This window comes from Erpetoichthys calabaricus, chromosome 6 (assembly GCF_900747795.2).
Source record: "Erpetoichthys calabaricus chromosome 6, fErpCal1.3, whole genome shotgun sequence".
Taxonomy (NCBI): Eukaryota; Metazoa; Chordata; class Cladistia; order Polypteriformes; family Polypteridae; genus Erpetoichthys; species Erpetoichthys calabaricus.
Window position 1 is genome coordinate 86,100,932 of NC_041399.2, and position 20,067 is coordinate 86,120,998.

A 20,067-nucleotide genomic window follows, 5' to 3' on the forward strand; every position below is an offset into this window, starting at 1 on the left:
AAAACCTTTTTAAACGGATCGAAAATACAGTATACCAATAACAATTTGTTAAGGATCTGTTTTTTTCTGAACCTCGCTTTTCACAGCTGTCGCGCTACGGCGTGTGTTTCGTTTATTTGACAGTATGTAGATCGTGGTAATTACATTCATGGCATTCGTTTTCTGAATCACAATCTGACTGTATGGGTGGTTACCTGCCAGGTAACCCTTGTGGTTGGTCAGGAAGTCGCGTTACATCCGCCACGTACCCTCTTTCTGTTCCCAGAAGCTGATCATAGAATGGTTTTAATAGTTTACTTTCAAATAATGCAAAGAGTATGTGACACGTGTTTCTCCCTAATTCTGGGCTCATCAGGCATACACACTCACTTCATCCCCTCTCGGGAATCTAATCTCTATCGTCAGCGCCAGAGTTGAAGCCCCTAACGTTGCGGTCAGCAAGTCGGCTAACATCCGCCATGTGCCGTCTTTCAGTTGCGAGAAGCAGATCATAGAATGGTTGAAACTGTTGCCCCTAACGTTGCGCTACGGCGTGTGGTTCGTTTATACCTCGTGTCTTCTCATTAAACTTTTATCTCGCGAATATGTTATTGCAATCCGCAGCGGGAGCGTTTCTATAAACTTAATTTAAACTTACGTTTTACACCGTGCTTTGTTTCCCTTATAAACATGCTTGTATGCTTCACTCGCTGGCTTCTTATTGTTTCGCTCCCTTCTCAGTTGTTTAATGAATTTTTTGTTCTTCGCTGTTTGTGGCTCTTCCTTCATTTCTCCCTACTGAGTTCTTTTATCTCGCGAATATGTTATTGCAATCCGCAACGGGAGCGTTTCAATAAACTTAATTTAAACTTACGTTTTACACCGTGCTTTGTTTCCCTTATGAAGATGCTTGTATGCTTCACTCGCTCCCTTCTCAATTGTTTAATTAATTTTTTGTTCTTCGCTGTTTGCGGCTCTTCCTTCATTTCTCCTTACTCAGTTCACAGTCTTTTCACGTGATTACGTGGGAGGCGTGATGACGTGACACTCAACTCCGCCTCCCACGGCCATCAAGCTGCCGTCCATTACAGTATATTGTCAAAAATGAGGTTCCAGTTATGACCATTACGCGTTGAATTTCGAAATGAAACCTGCCTAACTTTTGTAAGTAAGCTGTAAGGAATCAGCCTGCCAAATTTTAGCCTTCCACCTACACGGGAAGTTGGACAATTAGTGATGAGTGAGTCAGTCAGTCAGTGAGTCAGTGAGGGCTTTGCCTTTTATTAATTAGTATAGATTCTACATTTACCTGCTTGTCATTTACTGTTTAAATAAAGTTCTCGTGGTCTAGATTATTTTCTGTCACGTGTAGACACTGAGCTGTGAATTCTGCGTTATGATTGTTCTGGTAGTAAAAAGATAATTATGACAATGATTGTGGCGATCTCAGTCCCAAATATGCATTTATAGAATGGGAGGCAGATAGGCAGGCAGTGTACTGTAGTGTTTAAGGCTTTGGACTACAAACTGTAGGTTCAAAAACCTGCTACTTACACTGTGTGACAATAAGCAAGTCACTTGACCCTCCCGTGCTAAAAGTGGAAAAACAAAACAAATGTAACCAATTGTATCACAAAATGTTGAAAGTTGCCTTGGATAAAGTTGTCAACCAAATAAGTAAAAATAAATGCATACAAACAATACTCAGTACACCTGGAGCATATACATATACTCAGTCTCATCTTAAAGAAGCAAGCAACAGGGAAGCCTAGTTACTAGGTAACAGCAAGGGGAGGCAAGCTTTGTTGTAGAGAAAAGACAGTAATATCAGTAGCTTTTTTATTTACTTTACATATTTATCACATTTAGCCCTTGAGGTGATCTTTCATGTAACATGCATTTTGTTGTCACAATGAAATATGCAAATCAGGCTCACCAAAGATGTTGTTTAATTTCTGTGAATTTAATGGGACATTTAACTGTCCACACAGCCATACAACCCTATAACAATTTTATACACACCTTTTACTTATCTTCTTTTCAATTTTCTTAGTGTAATTTTGAAAAGAAAAAAAAAAAAAACAAAAAACCACCCACCTCAATATCAAACAAAGTTGAACCATATCCAGGCCACTCTTTTACTACAGCCATGTACTTCATCAAGGCTAGTTCCTGGGTCATACCCTGGAGTCTTCTCCACTTGTCAAGGATGTTTGTCTTGACGACAGAGATCTCTTCTTTCACCCACATGTCCAGCATTTGCTCCTCCTCTAGCCTTTGCTTGCTTATAGAGCCGCTACGGAAACTTCTACGCAGAGTACCTTCTAAAAAGCTTGAACGTTTCTTATCACTTCTGTCACTGCCAGGAGCAAAAGCCTTAGCTGACTGGATAATTCTGCATTTAAGCCTCTCCATTGGGTAAACCTCTTCCATCTCAGGGACTATAGCTGACGTGAAATCCCCTTGTAAATACTGAAGTCTTAAAGCTGCCAAGAATTGCAGTGTTTCTTCAGGTGCTGGATAATGCCCTTGGACCACAGCTTCATGAGCCTATAAAATACAAGAACGTTTTCATTTTTACCATGCATCTTTCTTTAGAAAGAAATTAAATAAATTAGGGAGACCAAGGACAGAATAAAAAGAATTTCCCTACTTTGCAAGACAGTGAATTTTTTAATAATGTCAAGAACGTATGCTGTAAGTTCCATGTACAAAAATCATGGCCCTTGCTGGATACAGACTGAAAATACGTAGGATATTCACACAAATTTGTTGTAGTAATTCTTCCTGCACATCGTGTTGCATGTAAATGTATGATAAGGTTCCGTAATAAAGTTATTATTATTATTATTATTACCAATTTGATTCAATTTATGCTGTTACCTGCTAGAACCTTTTTCTCTCACATTAAGGGAACATTCATTTTCTTAACAATATAAAAAGATTATATACATACCACTCAGTGGCTGGGAGGACACAATAGCTCTTAGAATGTATTAAAATGTATTGTTTATAGTTACCTGCTCAAACATAAAAGCAAATTCGACGCTGTCTTTTGGTACATTGTCTGTGTCAAGGAAGCAATACAGTTTGAAATAAAACTTCCAAGGGTTACTGTCTTCAGAAGATACTGCCAGTCTGAAAAACAAGCACTTACACTTCACTTTATCATAAACACAAATGATCTTTTTACTTTGTATACACCTCTACTTCAAAGTAGCAAATTAAATGATGATTGTATAAACTGAAATAATAAAATCAGTTTTAAATAGCTAGTAGTACTGAAATAATAAAATCAGTTTTAAATAGCTAGTAAATAAAAGGCTAATTCGTAAGAAAATAACTGCTAATACATGAACATTTATCCAAATTTTAAATGTATTAGATATTTGCTAGTACTAAAGTTTTATTTTTGAAGGCATATTTCTGAAGGGAAAGTACTAGCTTTTCTTTTTGTCACTACAGATTATACACAAGAACTGGAGACTTACTTTTCAAATTTAGACAAAACGTCAGCAACTATAGTCCTACTCTCGATTGCCTTGCTTTCAATCCCATTGTACTCAAATAAGGCAAACATATTCCTACTGTCTTCCATTGCTAAGCCACGGATCAGTTTTTCAACCACCTAAAGACAAAAAGAGGAAAAAAATGTATGTATTCAAAATAAAGTGGACAAACAAGTCATAGTAGATACAAAAGAGCTTTAGGTAAAAGTTAATGTTAAATTTAAAAGAGCAAGAAGAAAATCTAGGTTATACATTTTATACATGAATTTTCTTTATCCTTCATGCAAAGTTTAAGAAAAATATGCTAAAATATTTTTAAGGAACACAGAGGGAAAACAGCTGCAGCATAAACAAATTGCATCAAATCACAGCAGCAGTGAAAATGCCTTTTCTTTAAATATTCTTAAATGAAATATATTTGCATTATCATATTTTAACATTGACTTTGTACCGGTGTCAGTAATATATGCAGGTGGTCTGGATCTAAGGGTTGATTTTTTAATGACACATTTATTGGCAAAAACAACAGAATATGCAACGTGCCTGTGTAATGCTTTATGCATTTCATTATTTAAATTTAAAACCCACATATGTCACTATTTGGCCAACTTATGCATTTGGTGTCCTGCCGTACTTCAAAGTTGTTTGTGAAGTTTGCAGTAAACCCACAGGCAACAATGGTATTTCTACATACCCAATGGTGTCTTCTTTCAAATCAATCATGTTTCCATGTTGTCTGAATACGTTCATTATTAAAATACGTGATTTGTACTTGTATAGTCCAAGGCGCAGAGCGCATTACCACTGAGTGGATCTGCTTTTATCAAAGATCTCACCTACGTCAAGCCACATACAGTAAAAGGCTCTTTACTGTTGGAGTTTTTTCTTTGCTGAGTTTCACCCCATTCTAATAATGTACTGGGGATTCAATACAGTGTTCCAAATACCAAACATAGTTGTCTATGATTGGTTATTTGTACTACATGTCACAGCTGAATGTAAAAGACAGGAAATAAATTGCTTCTGTGTCCCCATTCCTGTAGCCCAGAAATGGAAAGAGTTGATATGAAAATGCATGTGTGTATGTACTTTATTCCAGATGTGAACTGCAAAAACGCATAGAACTTATGTGGGGCAACTGCAAAAGAAGGTAGGAGAAGATGTGTGAACTGTAGCACAAAAAGTACAATCTAGTGTACAATATGCAAAGTCTCTCAGTTTCTAGTGGTAAACTGAAATTGTTTCAAGGACTAACATAAAAACAATTTTGAAAGTAAATGCCTGGGTGAGTAAATAATTATAGGTACGAATTGTTTACTAGTTGCTTCAGAGTGATACAGTACTGTATATCTTGTGTTTATGAATATATTTTTTTCTAAAAAATATAAAACTGGTGCTGCAATAAAGAGGCTACATGTTGCCAAAAAGGACACAATTTTTCCAAGAAGGGGAATACCTTTTTATTATTTTCATATTGGTGTAAATAAAGCTTTTTAATCACTTACTTTCTTTTTAAAAATGTGAAGTATTCAGCCATTTGTAGCTCCCTTATTACATAAGCAGGGAAATAGCTGTTAATTTTTAGTTGTGTAATGCCACAACCCCTTAGTATACAAGGGGTTAAGGTCAAAATCTGACCGTAAAATATGATACGTTTATTAAAGTAAATAAGAAAATAATTACTATAAAAAATAAAGAAAAATTAGTAGAGCTTGAGTATATTACAGAATAACATTAATTTCACTCAATAAATGTTGGCAGAATTATTACAAAATACTTTTTACTACCATCTATTTAGTTTACTGCTGAACTTATAAACAGTATGTTAATAATTCCTATTTTTATGAGCTAATCAGTACATCAGTTTATTTTTTCTTACCTCTCCAGCTGATGTATGTGAGTTGATGGTAATTTTGCATGATCCTCCTCCATGACAGTATACTGTTGTCATCAGCTCTTCTCTTGTTATAACCGCTTTGATTTCCTCTCGTGATGGCACTGATTCTCTTGATTTAGTTTTCTTCAGTGTATCAAAAATAAAGGAAGAGTATTTCTCCATTTCAGTGCCTGGGAACTGTTCTCGTATTCTAAAACACACAAACATTTTAAGACATTCAGTTAATAAATCACACAAAACAGTTTTCAGGACACTCTAAAACGAATGACTCATTAGGAAATTAAGACATAATCAAAAATGTTTGAGCCTGAACCTGAAAGGTACTCTACAGGTACTGATTTACATTAATAGGCAAAGGTTATCTCCTGTTAACTAAAACATGCCTATTATAACTAAAACATGCCTATTACAAAGTTCTAGTAGTTGTCGTGTATAATGATTTAATTTTTGTTTCTGAACCAAGACAACAAAAGAAGGGTGGTAGAATTCCAGCAGAACATCTCTCAAAAGTAATGCCAATTCTGGTTGGCATTCGTCACTTGGGGGGGAACTGTTCCCATAGAAATTTGAACCATAAGGGAAAATTGAAGAGTAAGGCCAGGGATATATTTAACGCTATGCAACGCGTAAGCTTGAGGACGCTGCTGCTATGCAAGTAGCATACTGTCTATAGTTGCGTGAGTACTTTAAGTAAATCTGGAGGATTCCACCAGGTGTCAGTGAGAAGACAACGTCTGGTTTCGCTGTGTTGTGAGTTGAGGGAAGAGAGCATTCTGATGCTGGTGCGAAGGAACAAAAAAAAAATAAACAAAAAAAAGATGGCAACAGTGACACAGAATGCAGAGACAATATGTGATACCTTTAAATGTATCCTGTCATTACGATGGGGACAAATGCGACAAACGGATGAAGAAAAGTACCATGAAACATTTGCAAGTTAGCATTTAAAGTTTTATGATTTGCTTTACAGCATCGAACCATTCAAATATCAAAGAACGCAGACTGATTCTGTTGGAGCTGCAAGATTGCTGTCACATGTTGATAGTAAACAACGATGCTGACATCATGTACCAAAACTTGCACAAATACGCCACCAATATTTTTGCTGGTACTAAAACATGTGCACACGTCGCTTTAAATTCAGAAGACGTGCTCAGAGGACACATCAAAAAAATGCTGGGAACGCGCGGCAGCCCTGATGCATGATGTGTTTAGAGAGTGAGGCATAATTCGGCACTAACGATGCATTAGATAGCAAACACATTATAGTATAAGTTATAGGTTGGCTGAATCAGTTCTTCATGAATTCTTAAACAGACAAGGTCCATGCACAGCAAACATTAATCACTGTAATTTTGCAAAAATGGTCAAAAATATATTCTAACCTTTTTAAGTGAAATTTCAAGTACTTCATAATGGTACGAGAGGGTGCAAATGTGCAACTCATACATGTCAAAATTTGCCAGTTGCGCAAATTGCCAACACTTCCTGGGTCAGGTGTTTTGTTTGTCTGTTTGATTAACTGACAGTAAAGCTCATCTCGAAGAGGTCGAAGGTCTTGTCCAGTTTGCAAAATACCCTGAATGATTGGGACTGGATCAGGAACAGACTCCATTTGCTGAAGGGAGTTAAAAATTTTGATAGCTTCATCTTGCAGAGTGGTATAGCCTTTATCTTTCAGCACTGTAAAATAAAATTAAGTTAATTGTTTTATTAATACATACATAATATACACTGAAATAATTTTTAGAAGAATGTTTCATGTTGCTCACAGTTGAGATTTATATCTCCATAAGGCAATGGTAGCAGTGGGGAGTGCAATGGGTGCTGGGTGTAGCGAAGAATTGGATTCCTTTTATATATCTGTTCAACAACTTCAGGATTTAAGCAGTTTTCCTAAAATAACAAAGCAGGAGAATAAAGAAAGAATTTTAATAGAGAATACTATAAAAAAATAATTTAAGATGTTCAATAAACAAGGTCAGAGACTTCTTCAAAAAGAAGCATGGAACAAAAGCCTGTTTAAACAGTTGAACAATAAAATATCTTGATATTAAATAATTTCTAACTGCGCTAGTAGTGACACTGCTTGGCTCTAGACTGCTCCATCTTTCTGGCCTGAGGGCCATGATTCTTGGTTTGGGGTGGGGTTTGCAAAAAAACTATTTTTTTTTTATTTATTGTTTTAAGAATGTGACACATTGTTATCATCTGACCTTAAATTACTTGCATGGCATTAACCTTGCAAAGATGTTAATGACAAAAATTTTTCAAACAAGAAAGTCACATGCAAATTATACAAAGCAAATCTGTAATGGTGATTCGTAGTGGTGTTCTGTATTTGAGCACAACCCACTATTTCTCTAGAAAAAATTAAAAAGACAGGTGTCCCACAACTCATTTGCTCTATGCTCCTGCTCTCAGTCCCATCATGCACAGATGTGTTATAACATATTCTATTTGTGGAGCAGCCGGTTTGCTGAATTGACAATTGTAAATTGAATGCACTAGTTTGTGTGTGTTTCTGTGGTTAGCATGGGAACCAATCACATTACTTCTAAACTTTGAAGGCTGACACTTTTTGGAAGAAAATTATGACTAACGTCTATCACTACAAATAACATTTCTAGAAATATCAAAGTCACCCACTACCCCAACATTGATGATAGTAAAATTTCTATAAATGTGAAGCAATTTAATTTATATTGGAATAAATTAAATTCATACAATAGCTAAGAAAACATGAATTGACAGAACCTTCAAGCAGAATTCCTAGTACTAATATATCTTCAAAAACAGTTCTATGTCATAGTTTTTGTACTTTAAATAATGCATCCTTGAAATTAGGTGCAAAAATTTAATCAAATAATAAATAAACTGATCTCTTATTTTGTGCCCTGCTTTGAAATGTTAATTCTAATTTATCAGTGACCAAACATTCAGAATAGTATACAATCAAAAGAATGATAAAACATGTTTTCAGTGACAAAAAGGGCTCATTATGACTAACAAAATCTTTTAGTATATGGCATTGTCCATTTTTCTTTTCTCTGTGGAAGCCAACTAAAATGAATGACCTTAAAAGTGAAATTAACTTTAGCTAGACAATCAATTAAATAAAATACTTCAGTTACCTTAATATCTTGAACAAGCTGTTGTGTCGGAGTATCAATAGGAACTTTGGTATCTATGACATTCTGAATAGCACTAGACCATCTAGTCGCTTCATTCAATAGCTTTGTAAAGAGACGATAGCAGTGCTTGCGGCCATAGACAGTAACATTCCAATAACCTTTTTGTCAAAATAAACAAAAAATGTTAATTAATTTTCTTTAAAAACAACCGTATCTTAGTATATGATTCTCAAAAAAGTATAGAATTTCTACATTTTTTTGTCCAATGTCAAAGCTTTTTGACAAAGATGAAAAGGTCAGCTAAGTTTAAACATTTACTCTCACATATATTAAATGGATTACTATGATTTTGACTGTTAACTTGAGCATTTTCTTTATTTAACCAAACAATCTGATGTTTTCCTTTAAAATCCTACAAAAACAGTAAAAAGAAAATAATAAACACCTAAACAATGTGTTAAATAAACAGGATTAAACAAAACACACTGCAAAATTGCACACATTAGTGAAAATGCTTACCTGTTTCTTTGAAAACTTTCTCATCAGGTGGCACTACTGAGCAAAGGCTATTGAGCACAACAGTTCCGAGCTTGATAGCACTCTTTTCAGAGCTCTTATAGTAATCCAGGGAGTTGTGCGTTAGCACAAACCAACGTTTCTTCAACCTGGGTGAGGCTTTTGAACTGTTTTTCATTTCTTTGTGCAGCCAACCTGTGAAGCAATGCATAGCATATGGAATTAAGATTTTTTTTTTCTTCTTCCTGAGTTATGAAAACCTAAACTCTTTCTTTGCTCAAAATATGATTTTAGCAGTCTAACACTCTGCTGACACATTCATATACATTCTAAGGAGGTTCTAGTGGGGGAGCGCAGCTACTCGTAAACCCTTGGAACCTCTGAACGGTACTCTTTTACTGGAAAGGCATGTCCTCTTCGACCGAGGACATGGCTTCGGGAGGGGAGGGACAGACGTGGAAAAGTGAGGGAGGAAGGGGACACCCCCTAGCCAGCCAGATCAGCCGAATCAACCTTAGCAATCAATGGGGTGGCAGATGTTTCAGCCAGAAGGACAAATGAGGAAATAGTTTTAGAGTCTGTACCAGAAAAGGATATCTAACAGTGCTGATTTTAAGGGGGCCTATATTAGCTCGTCAATGCTAAAATATCTGAATCACAAGTTTTAGGCATTTGATGGTTATAGCAAACTGCGTGTTTCTTGAACTGAAGAGCGAACTGGATGAAATAGCATTTATCACAAAATATTCAGTCTGTGCATGTGCAGAGAATGTTGGCTCCTTATATTAAGAATTTAATGTTCCAAGGAAAATCACGAGTTAATGAACTCAGACTGGAAGAAGTGTATCTATGTAAAGTATGTCATAAAAGGGTATGAAAATTAGATACATCACTATGACTCAGCAATCCAAACAACACTTGACACAATGGAAGCACTGCAATTCTCCAACACCATAGAAATTCAAAATGCCATGCCAACATGAGCAGGATCATGTGCACAAACGTTTATGATGTAGAGGATGTAGTTAATTGATTCTTCAACATCACTGAAATTCAAAATGCTATACTAGCATGAGCAGAATCATGTGTGCAAACCTTTATGATGTTTAGAGTGTATTTCACATATAGATTACATGCCTCAAAAGGTCCATATAACCCAGTCAGTATTATGCTAAATAAGAGGGCTGCACAAAAAGCACAAAACATTTTGGGTCGCCTAGAAAAGCTTTACAATATTAAGAATATGTTTTAATGATGTTCATGAAATTCTAATGAAAAATAAATCTTGTTTGGATTTAATGGTCCTTCTCTTTAAGGCTAGGCTCAGACCTTTCACAAGTGGACAAAAATCTCAATGTATGTAAACTATTGGACAGTGAAATCCTCCATAGATCAGATACTGTGAACCCTGCAGTATTTTTTCCAGCTAGTTAAGTGGGCAGTAAGTGTTATTACAAAACGCACAAACACGTATAAAATAAAAATTAACAAAAAGGGCTATTTTGTGTTTCAAAAACAATACGGGTTTGGATCCTAAAGTTCTCTACAAGGCACCATAGGCAATCAACATTTGTTAAATACCTTGTCAGTCACCTTAATAAAATTAATTATGATAATGGCGCAAATTAAAAACATAATTGGATATAATGGATGGTATAGAGAAACACCAGTGAGCTTACATGAGATTTAAAAAAACAAAAAGGCAAAACCAACATATTTTACACATAAAACCAGTTTTGTATCAACAAGGCTACAGTCAGCAATTAACAATAGGTTAAACATGATTTTCAAGATATGGTGTTCAAGATTTGTGTAAAGAAATATGAGAAACTGATGTAAGATGAAGACACAGTTAAATAGCCAAAAAGCTTTCGGCATCTTAATGAACAGTGCTGTAGTTACTTGGGCTTGTTACAGCTAAGAAACTATTCTTATGGAATGGCAACAAGGAGAGATTAGAGAACGCAGAACAGCAAACAGTTACAAAAAATCATGACGGACGAGTCCTAATTTGAAACTGTTGGTTCCCATATGTACCGTTATCTTAAAAGACATGTTGGCAAGAAGTAAACTGTTGTCTGTCTACAGCTCTCTTTTTGAAACATGTTGGAAGCTCTGTTATGGTCTGATGGGGAATTTCAGACAATAGGGGTTCTGGTAAAAATCAATGAAATGATGTATCTTCAGGGAAACAACTTACTAGCAAAATTTTCAGCATGACAACAACCCAAACACACAACAAATACAATACCTACTTGAAGAAATATATACATGAACACTCATTGGACTTGATTGCCCACCACAGAGCACCAATATAACTGAAGCTGTGTGGGATCTCTATGAAGATGGAGTAGGGTGCAAGAAGCCATGAAAAACAAAAGGAGAGTTATGGAAAAATCCTCCAAAGAGGTTGGGAAAAATTACCATAGGTTTTTACTAAAAAAGAACGTTTGCAGAGTACTGTAGTTTTGTTATTTATTTAATCATGACCTAAGTTACTACTTAAAAATGAGTAACAGAAATACAGTAATCCCTCGCTATATCGTGCTTCGACTTTCGCGGCTTCAATCTATCGTGGATTTTATATGTAAGCATATTTAAATATATATCGCGGATTTTTTGCTGGTTCGTGGGTTTCAGTGGACAATGGGTCTTTTAATTTCTGGTACATGCTTCCTCAGTTGGTTTGCTCAGTTGATTTCATACAAGGGACGCTATTGGCAGATGGACCGAGAAGCTACCCAACCAGAGCACGTATTACATATTAAATAAAACTCCTCAAATATATTGTGAGCAGGGGGTCTGTTCGCACCCCTAGAGGAAACGGACGCTCCTCTAAAAACAGTGAAAGACTTCCTTCACATTGCTCTCTTCCTTGTTGGCTGCTTTTTTGCGTGATATGCTTCCCGCACGGTGCTTTGCATACTTAAAAGCCCAAACAGCACCTATTGATTTTTCATTGTTTGCTTTTCTCTCTCTTGCTCTGACATTCTCTGCTCCTGACGCGCACTCCTTTGAAGAGGAAGATATGGTTGCATTCTTTTAATTGTAAGATGGAACTGTCATCTCTGTCTTGTCATGGAGCACGTTTAAACTTTTGAAAAAGAGAAATGTTTGTTTGCAGTATTTGAATAAAGTTCCTGTCTCTCTACAACCTCTTGTATTTCTGTGCAAATCTGTGACCCAAGCGTGACAATATAAAAATAACCATATAAACAATATGGTTTTTACTTCACAGATTTTCACCTTTCGCGGGGGGCTCTGGAACGCAACCCCCACGATGGAGGAGGGATCACTGTACAGCAAAAATAGACTGACTGACTGACAAACTCGAGTACAAGGTATTAACACAATCTTTCTACATCTACTTCTATGAGACACACACACACACACATATATATATACCAGGGGGCTCGCTTCGGTCGCCAACCCCCATATTTGGTTTTCTGGATACACACTTTTAGGATTTTTTTTCTTTGAATTGTTGCTATTTCATTAGTTTCACTTTTATTTCAGAACTTCTGTAAAAATAATATTTGCAATCTTGCAAGTCCCAATATGCTGAATCTTTTTAATGAGGTCAGGATAGGTTTCTCTGTTTGGAATTTCAACACAGACAAAATGATCTACATCATCAGCAGTTAATAATTTTTTTTTACAAAGTAAAAAAGTAAGTAGAGTTCTGCATTGGACTCCTGTCTGTAAAGTCGTGCTATTTTCCTCTCACAGTTCCAAAAGTACATGGGGTTACCAAGGTGATACCCCAGCTTTTGTCTAAGTTTTTGTACAAGGACTAGACAGAATGTTTTTGACTCCTGGGGTAAATGTAGCTTTTTAAATAAGCAGACAGATAAATATATATACATGAACAAAGTAACCAATAAATGCATGTGCGGTAAACTTCGTTTTTGAAATTCTCAAGATTCATTTGTCACATGCATAGTTATACAGGACAACATGCAGTGAAATGCATCCTGATCCGCTTATCAAAAACTGTGCAAAGTTAGAAGAATATCAGTTAGATTAACAAAAAGTCATAGATTGAAAGGTAACAATATAGTAGAATATAATAAATAAGTACAATTATGTGAATAAAGTAGAATTAAGTGTTAAGGTGCAATAATGTAGTAATTTTTGTGCAAAACCAAAGTTAGACTGGTGCATAGTTAAATGAGGCCGTTTGTTTGTTTGCACTACTGCGATCTTTACTTTCTTTTTTATATATTTTCTAATTTTCCTACTTTCATATCCTTTAACTTTCTCCACATGTGTAGAGCAGCAGTTAGCGCATTTTTTTTTTTGAGCCTTTCTCATTTCCCTGGTTTCATAGTCTCTAACCTGCTCTGCATGTGTTTAGCGCCAACGTTTGTAAACGTCTTTTACTCATTGTCTTTTAATTCTGAGCCGGATTGGATGTGCTTTTTTTTTCAATTCCACTTGTTCTGGGCTGATAATTACTTTCCTTATTTTCTGAATTTGTACCTCGAATATTCTTTTTTGCTCTTTTTTCTGTCCAATGCATTTGAGTCTCTTTTCTCTGCGCTGCTTTCTTCTTCGCTTAGATGTCGACATTTAATTTATAACGTACTGTGCTGTCCTTATACGCTTTATATGTGCTGAGAGCCCTGGATCTGTGTGTGCTCAAATCCTTCACAAGACTGAATGTTTTGCTGCCTATTGTCCTATTTGATAGATTGTAAGTAGGGCGTGTCATTGGTCTCGCGGGTAGATTGTAAGTAGGGCGTGTCTTTGGTCTCGCGGGTAGATTGTAAGTAGGGCGTGTCTTTGGTCTCGCAGGTCTTTAAAATGTCTTACGAGAAGATCATGTATCGTAGACTTGCTTTTTGCTTTCCAGGACAGGATTTCTTTTTATAATAGATAGATAGATATATTCATGATTTTATTTTCTTCACCTCATGGGAAACACCTTCCTCATATCCCACAGGCACAACATCGTCCCAATACACAGAACACTTAAAAATACTCTCCCTTCTCTATTTTCTTTCTTCTCCACTCCTCCCAGCAAGTTTTGTCACCCTCCTCCTGACTCTGGCTCCCGGAGTAGTGGTTGCTGGCTCCTTTTATAACAACGCACCAGTGCTCCAGGTGCTTGAAGACCTACTTCCTGCAGCCACCTGTGTGGCGGAACAGCTGCTCTGTGGGGCTGAGCAGCAGCTACACCACTCCCTGGTGGTGCCCACGGATCCCAACAGGGCTGCACCAAACTCTAACTCCCATGAAGCTCTGCGGGAGTCCTAGACACCACTGCAACCCAGGGGGGCTGCCATCTAGTGTTCCGGGGGAGGTATTGTCCTGACCAGGCTTGCCCACCCGGTACATACAAGGGAGAGGCGTCCTGGCCGGGCAAGGGCCCTGGCCGTCGGCCACAATATATATAGGCTATAATGAATTTATATATCTCTTTTAAGGTCAAGTTGCTAAGCAGCAACTGTGAAAATATCAGAATATATGTCAGAGGCATGTTCTAAAATAAAAAACAGTCAAAAATGAGCACAAATGTTACAGTGCACACTACAAGTACAGTTTTGTTAAATTTCCTGCAATACTCTTTCTTTCATGCTGTATAGACTACCCAGACAGGAAGAACCTGTTTGTAACAAATTTTACTTTATGAGAACAAGTTTAGCAGGGCAAGTTTTAGACAGAAAAAACCTAAGCACTTTAAAACAATAGCTATGCAAGTTGGAAAAAAAATATTCACTCAAATAGGTAAGCTAAATGTACAATAAAAATATTTTTTACAAAAAATTGACATAGTAGTGTGCAAAACTACATTTAACTCATTTACCACAAATTCTATAAAGCCGCGTAACAACCTCTTCCATATTGTCTTTATCCTTTACCTCATCAAGTCATCATTTCCATATCAATTTATTTATTCCAATACTTTCTTCAATTCTGTTTTGCTATCAACACAAAATTAACTGCATATAAGGACTTCAAATGGTATATAACCCTCAATAGTGTCTTATCTACTTCATTATTGATGTAAAGCAAACCAAATTTTGAAACCCACAATTTTCACCGTACATGTCTACCTTCATCTGTCCTCCCAACAACAGTTCATGTTATATAACGATTCCAGCTTTGCACTTGATGATTTTGGGATAGATGCTAGCGGCACTGAAATCATGTACAAACTCAGAAATATTAGGCTCATCAGCCAGCTTAAAATACATATTTAATGAGCATGGGTGAAAACTACACCACCTTGAGATAATCCACATTAACCTAGGAAGAAGGTAAATCTCCAGACAGACTATTTACAAGTTGGGATTTGAATCCAAAACTCTGGAGCAATAAATAAAGTGACACTAATCATTGCTGTAGAGTGCTTACATTGCCAGGAAATGTTTCATACATTATGTTTTATGAAAGCCACTGGCTTACAAGTGACCTTCATTAAATTATTTTTAATAACTTTTGTACAGAATATTTCAAGGTTTCTTCTTTTACAGGAGCATGACTATACAATGAGGCCAGAGGCATAATATAAGTACTACTTTGTACTTTACACTTCTATTGGGCAGATACCACAGATTTTCGTTTTAACATGCTCTCAACATTAAAAAAAGCAGAAGGTATCTGACAAAATCCTGAATTTTTTAGTAAGAAATAGGCATCATTAAATAAAGATGCAAAGATACAAATGATAATGCTGCTGCTTTCAAAGCCCTACAAACAAGGATCTGAATCTTGTACCTGATCTATGCGGAGTTTGAGTGTTCTCCTCGTGACTACTTCAATTGTCCTCCCAGTTCTTCTACATAAAGATGCAGATGCCAGGAAAGACTTGTGACCCACACAAAAAACTCATGGAGCTCAGATAAGCTTTCACATCACAAAACTAGCAAGTTTTATTTGACAGGCCTCAAAATTATTAACTAAAAACTGATTGGTGGAAAATATATTGTGTCAAAATAGGTCTATCAGTATCTGTAAAGCTTGATAAGTAAATCATCAAAAGTTTAAGTCTCTAAAATGAATATGTTCTTGTTTTGCTGAGAACTTTCCCACCTCTCACGATGAACTCCTGCCCCTCAACACGTGTATCTCCTTTCGATCTCTGCAGAAGTGTAATCCAGTGATGCATCTCTTCAGGAGTATCAGCGTTGCAATGCAGAATGCGATTGGCAGTGATAATTACAAAAGAGTTAGGTCTAGCCAGATATTGGAGGAAAAAAAAAAGAATAGATACTATATAAATGATCACGACATATTTAACAACTGTGAAAAATGAAAAGTATCCTCTTTTTAAGCTCAATGCGTTGTATAAAAAAAAAAAAAACAAAAACCAAAGCCAATTAATTGTATTATAACTCAATAAATTAAATCTAACTGTAGTGACACTACCTTTTTGCAAAATGTTACATTTTATTAATCAGAGAAAGTTAAGTTCAAGTGAAAATATGTTAATAAAATATTAAACAAAGGCACTATACATCATAACTGAATGAAAATACAATCATATGTTGAAAATGTATAAGAATAGAGATAAATGTTTTCTTACCTGTCTGGATTATCAGAAGCACACACTGAATCTATCATTCCGACATCAAGAGTACCCTAGATAAATAGTATAAAGAAAAACATTTTAAAAGTTGACATTTATGTGGAAGGCTTAAAAAAATAATTTTTATATCAATGTTATCCTTGACATAAACTCACCACTGCATTTTGAGGATTGGCTTGTTCATCATGCATTTCACGAATCTCCTGCTCAGTGGATCCATGTACCTGGCTCAAGACACTGAACCAATGGCTGCAATGATAAGTTGAAGACAAAATATAAGCATGACATTACTGCTCTTGGAACTATCAGCCTACAGAATTTTTAAACTGCTTTTAAAGATTCCTCTTGTTTGTAAATCCCTTTGTGTTCCATATGTCCTAAAATGACTATGAGTAAACACAGCTAGTGAACTGAAAAGATTTAAAGCATTACATTACCGGTCAACAAGAGTAAACTTATCCTGATTTTGCACATCCCTGCAATAATGTTTTAATTCCAAGGGAAAACAAAAAACATTGCAATTGTTTTCATTACTGAGTACTCTCTGGAACTACTCATTTAAAAAAAAAGACCTCCAAACTACCTTAAGTCAATTTATTAATTCCACTTTATTGGTGGCCTACAAACTGTATAAATGTTGTGTTATGCTATTTTGACTTTCTATTTCTAGAACAACAAACACAATTTACATTAAAGATACATTTTATAATTTAAGACTTTCACAACCATAACTGGGCTCCATGTGGTCTGACAGAGTACCTGCTATATCACTGGATGGTTTTAATTTATGGTTAAGGTAGTCAAAGAGTATGATATAGCAGCTAAGGAAATTGACAGTGAAGCATAAAGTTTCTATGTTGTACTCTCATTTTAATAAGTTACATATCACCATAAGAATTTACAAATATTTCCATATGTACACACAGTTTAGCTATCCTTCACAAAAAGTATAATTTCCTGTTTATGATTAATGTAATCCTATTACAATTCTAGATTTAAAACTATCATTAAAACTCCAGTACTTCCAGTATGACTTCCAGTGGCACTGGAATGGTGCCTGGTCTGTTTCGAGTAGCATCAGATCATTATAATATCTTCTGACAGTATTATTTGATAAAATACAGAAATACAGATTTAAAAGTTAAGTAAACTAAGGAACCCTGCAACCACCCACTGCACGGGAAAACAAATTGACTATAAACTGTCTAAACTGAAACAGCAACACCTCAGGTTAAGAACTTGAATGGCTTAAAAGTGAAAAAAAGATAATCTATAACACTCAAGGAACACACAGGCTACATACACTGCATGACAGCCAGCAGATGGCATAAAGACAATTACAAACTAAAACCAATATTTTTCTATATATAAATTAAATTGAGCAAATTGAAAAAAAATCTCAAAACAAAGTTCAAGCTAGTTTAAAGTATTTGAATATTAAGTCAAATTACTGAGGGATGCTTATTGCTAACTTTTCACAGATTCTAGAAATTGTTATGAAGGAATACCACTGCTTACTTTTACATGCTAGTACAGTTAAATAAAACACAGAACACAGAGAAAACGACTTAAAAGATACACAAAGCCCTGGCATGAAAATGAAAATCTCATTGTGTGTGCTTCATTTCCATTCAGATGTCAACTCATAATTTTTTTTACAAAACGTACAACAAAAACCTTTAGGAATGTTAACTATCCACACTGCTGACATTCTGTTAATGAAACACTCAGACACAAATGATATGGGAACAGAGATTCTGACATACTCCGAAAAAGACTCCAATTGGCCTATACACTTGAAACGTCAACTGGCAGAACAAGAGTGCATAATGGAATGTCACATCTGCATACCACCAGGGATGTGAAGAACAGACTCAGTATACATTCCAAACAAAGTGTGATTTTGAGGGCTGACATGGCAAATGTCACAGTTGAAAAGTTTGTGCAATTTAAGGTCACAGCTCTAACGAATTTAAAATACAGCCTGATGCAACAACCAAGATATTATTTTTTTCTGGAAACATGCCAGTGAAACAGAACTGAGGGTCATGTGTTCTGATCTGAGCTTTTACCTTTCATTGTGTCTTATATTATGCTGTATGCATTCAAAAACAGATGTCATCCAGTAGTTATAGCTACAGGCGAAGCATTAAAATGACTCAGTAATGAAAAAAGAACCTTGTCTAATATCTACACTAACATATAAAATAATACTTAAAAAAAAAAAAAAAAAAAATTACCAAGCTGGGATCCTACAATTTTTGAAGTGATACTTCCTTTTAACTTGCAAATGAACTTTGCAAACACAGTTGAAGTGCTGAATATTTACCATAAAAATAAAAAAATACATTCCAGAGACAGACTTCTCTAAATGCATGAATTATTTACAGATATTAAAATGACTAAATAAAATCCTACCTGGCATCTTCAGCAGACTCTGCAATGAGATGATAAGTTCGTTCTGGCATTATGATATCAATTCCATTTTCCTTCCCTGTATTATCAATGATCTCTCTGAATGATAAAAGGAAGTATCAAGTTTTTTGTAATTAATCAAACTACAGTCTAACAATTCAAAGGTAATGTCAACAGAAAGAACAGATTTTTATTTATAGAACAGATATATATTTATATAAAAGAGAAAACGTTGTACTCCTCTCAATCTGTCATTACTGCACCACAAAAACCAGAAACCAAAAAAAATATCTCAGGAGAGAGAGAGAGAGAGAGAAACACGAAGATGACACATTTAGTAATTTGAGCTGAAAACCTTAAAACATGTACCAATTAAACTAACAACTTTTTTAAATATAAAATGCACAGCTTTTAAAAATAATACTTAATTACACACAGATATGTAAAAAATAGTAATACCTAATATATACCACAAAAAAAATCTGCTAGGTATAAAAAAAACACCACAAATACTTTCTCTTTAAACAAGACTTCCATATTATAATTAAAATTCATTTTTAGTAGTAAATAATTTTCATTAAAACCAACGTACTTTGCCTGTCTCACATCTAACGTTCCCTTGAGCTTCTCTTCACTGTCATTCTCAAAATACATCAGTTTAAACTGCCGCAGAACAAACCAGCGTCTTTTCCAGTTGCGTCTTGAGAGGGTAGAAGAGCCACCACCTTTCTTGTGCAGCCATCCTTGCTTCAGTGCCTCTTGTTTGGAACGGAACCACAAAAATGTTTCATCCTTAAGGACACACCATCTTCTTTTCCACGTATTTATTATACCCCCTTAACATAAATGCAGAAAAAATGTTTGAGTTCAAGCTTACATTAGATCATACAATTATACAGTATATCTGTAAACAAGTTAATAATTTTTCATGTAACTGAAAAGGTAACTGGAAAGTGGCATTGTTTCTATGAACAGAGCCAAAGAAAACTGGCTTAACTTTGTAATTATTTTTCAACACCATTTAATCACTGTTGTTACTTGTCATCATTAAATGTGTAGCACACAACAGAAAATGTGCAAATT

At 35.5% G+C, this 20,067-nt stretch overlaps 1 protein-coding gene across 2 annotated transcripts in view; it reads right to left on the reverse strand.

The window, feature by feature from the left end:
* myo10 (myosin X) overlaps positions 1 to 20,067 on the reverse strand; it is a 442,319-nt gene that overhangs the window by 13,287 nt on the left and 408,965 nt on the right. For both annotated transcript variants that reach the window (XM_051928931.1, XM_051928929.1), the window contains 13 exons: positions 19,577 to 19,820; positions 18,988 to 19,083; positions 16,725 to 16,818; positions 16,567 to 16,622; positions 16,074 to 16,216; positions 9,039 to 9,230; positions 8,520 to 8,677; positions 7,158 to 7,281; positions 6,771 to 7,068; positions 5,368 to 5,575; positions 3,471 to 3,607; positions 3,000 to 3,117; positions 2,077 to 2,529 (listed from right to left, as the gene is read on the reverse strand). In XM_051928931.1, the coding sequence (XP_051784891.1) occupies positions 2,077 to 2,529; positions 3,000 to 3,117; positions 3,471 to 3,607; positions 5,368 to 5,575; positions 6,771 to 7,068; positions 7,158 to 7,281; positions 8,520 to 8,677; positions 9,039 to 9,230; positions 16,074 to 16,216; positions 16,567 to 16,622; positions 16,725 to 16,818; positions 18,988 to 19,083; positions 19,577 to 19,820 (2,321 nt within the window). The remainder of the gene's footprint in view (positions 1 to 2,076; positions 2,530 to 2,999; positions 3,118 to 3,470; positions 3,608 to 5,367; positions 5,576 to 6,770; positions 7,069 to 7,157; positions 7,282 to 8,519; positions 8,678 to 9,038; positions 9,231 to 16,073; positions 16,217 to 16,566; positions 16,623 to 16,724; positions 16,819 to 18,987; positions 19,084 to 19,576; positions 19,821 to 20,067) is intronic.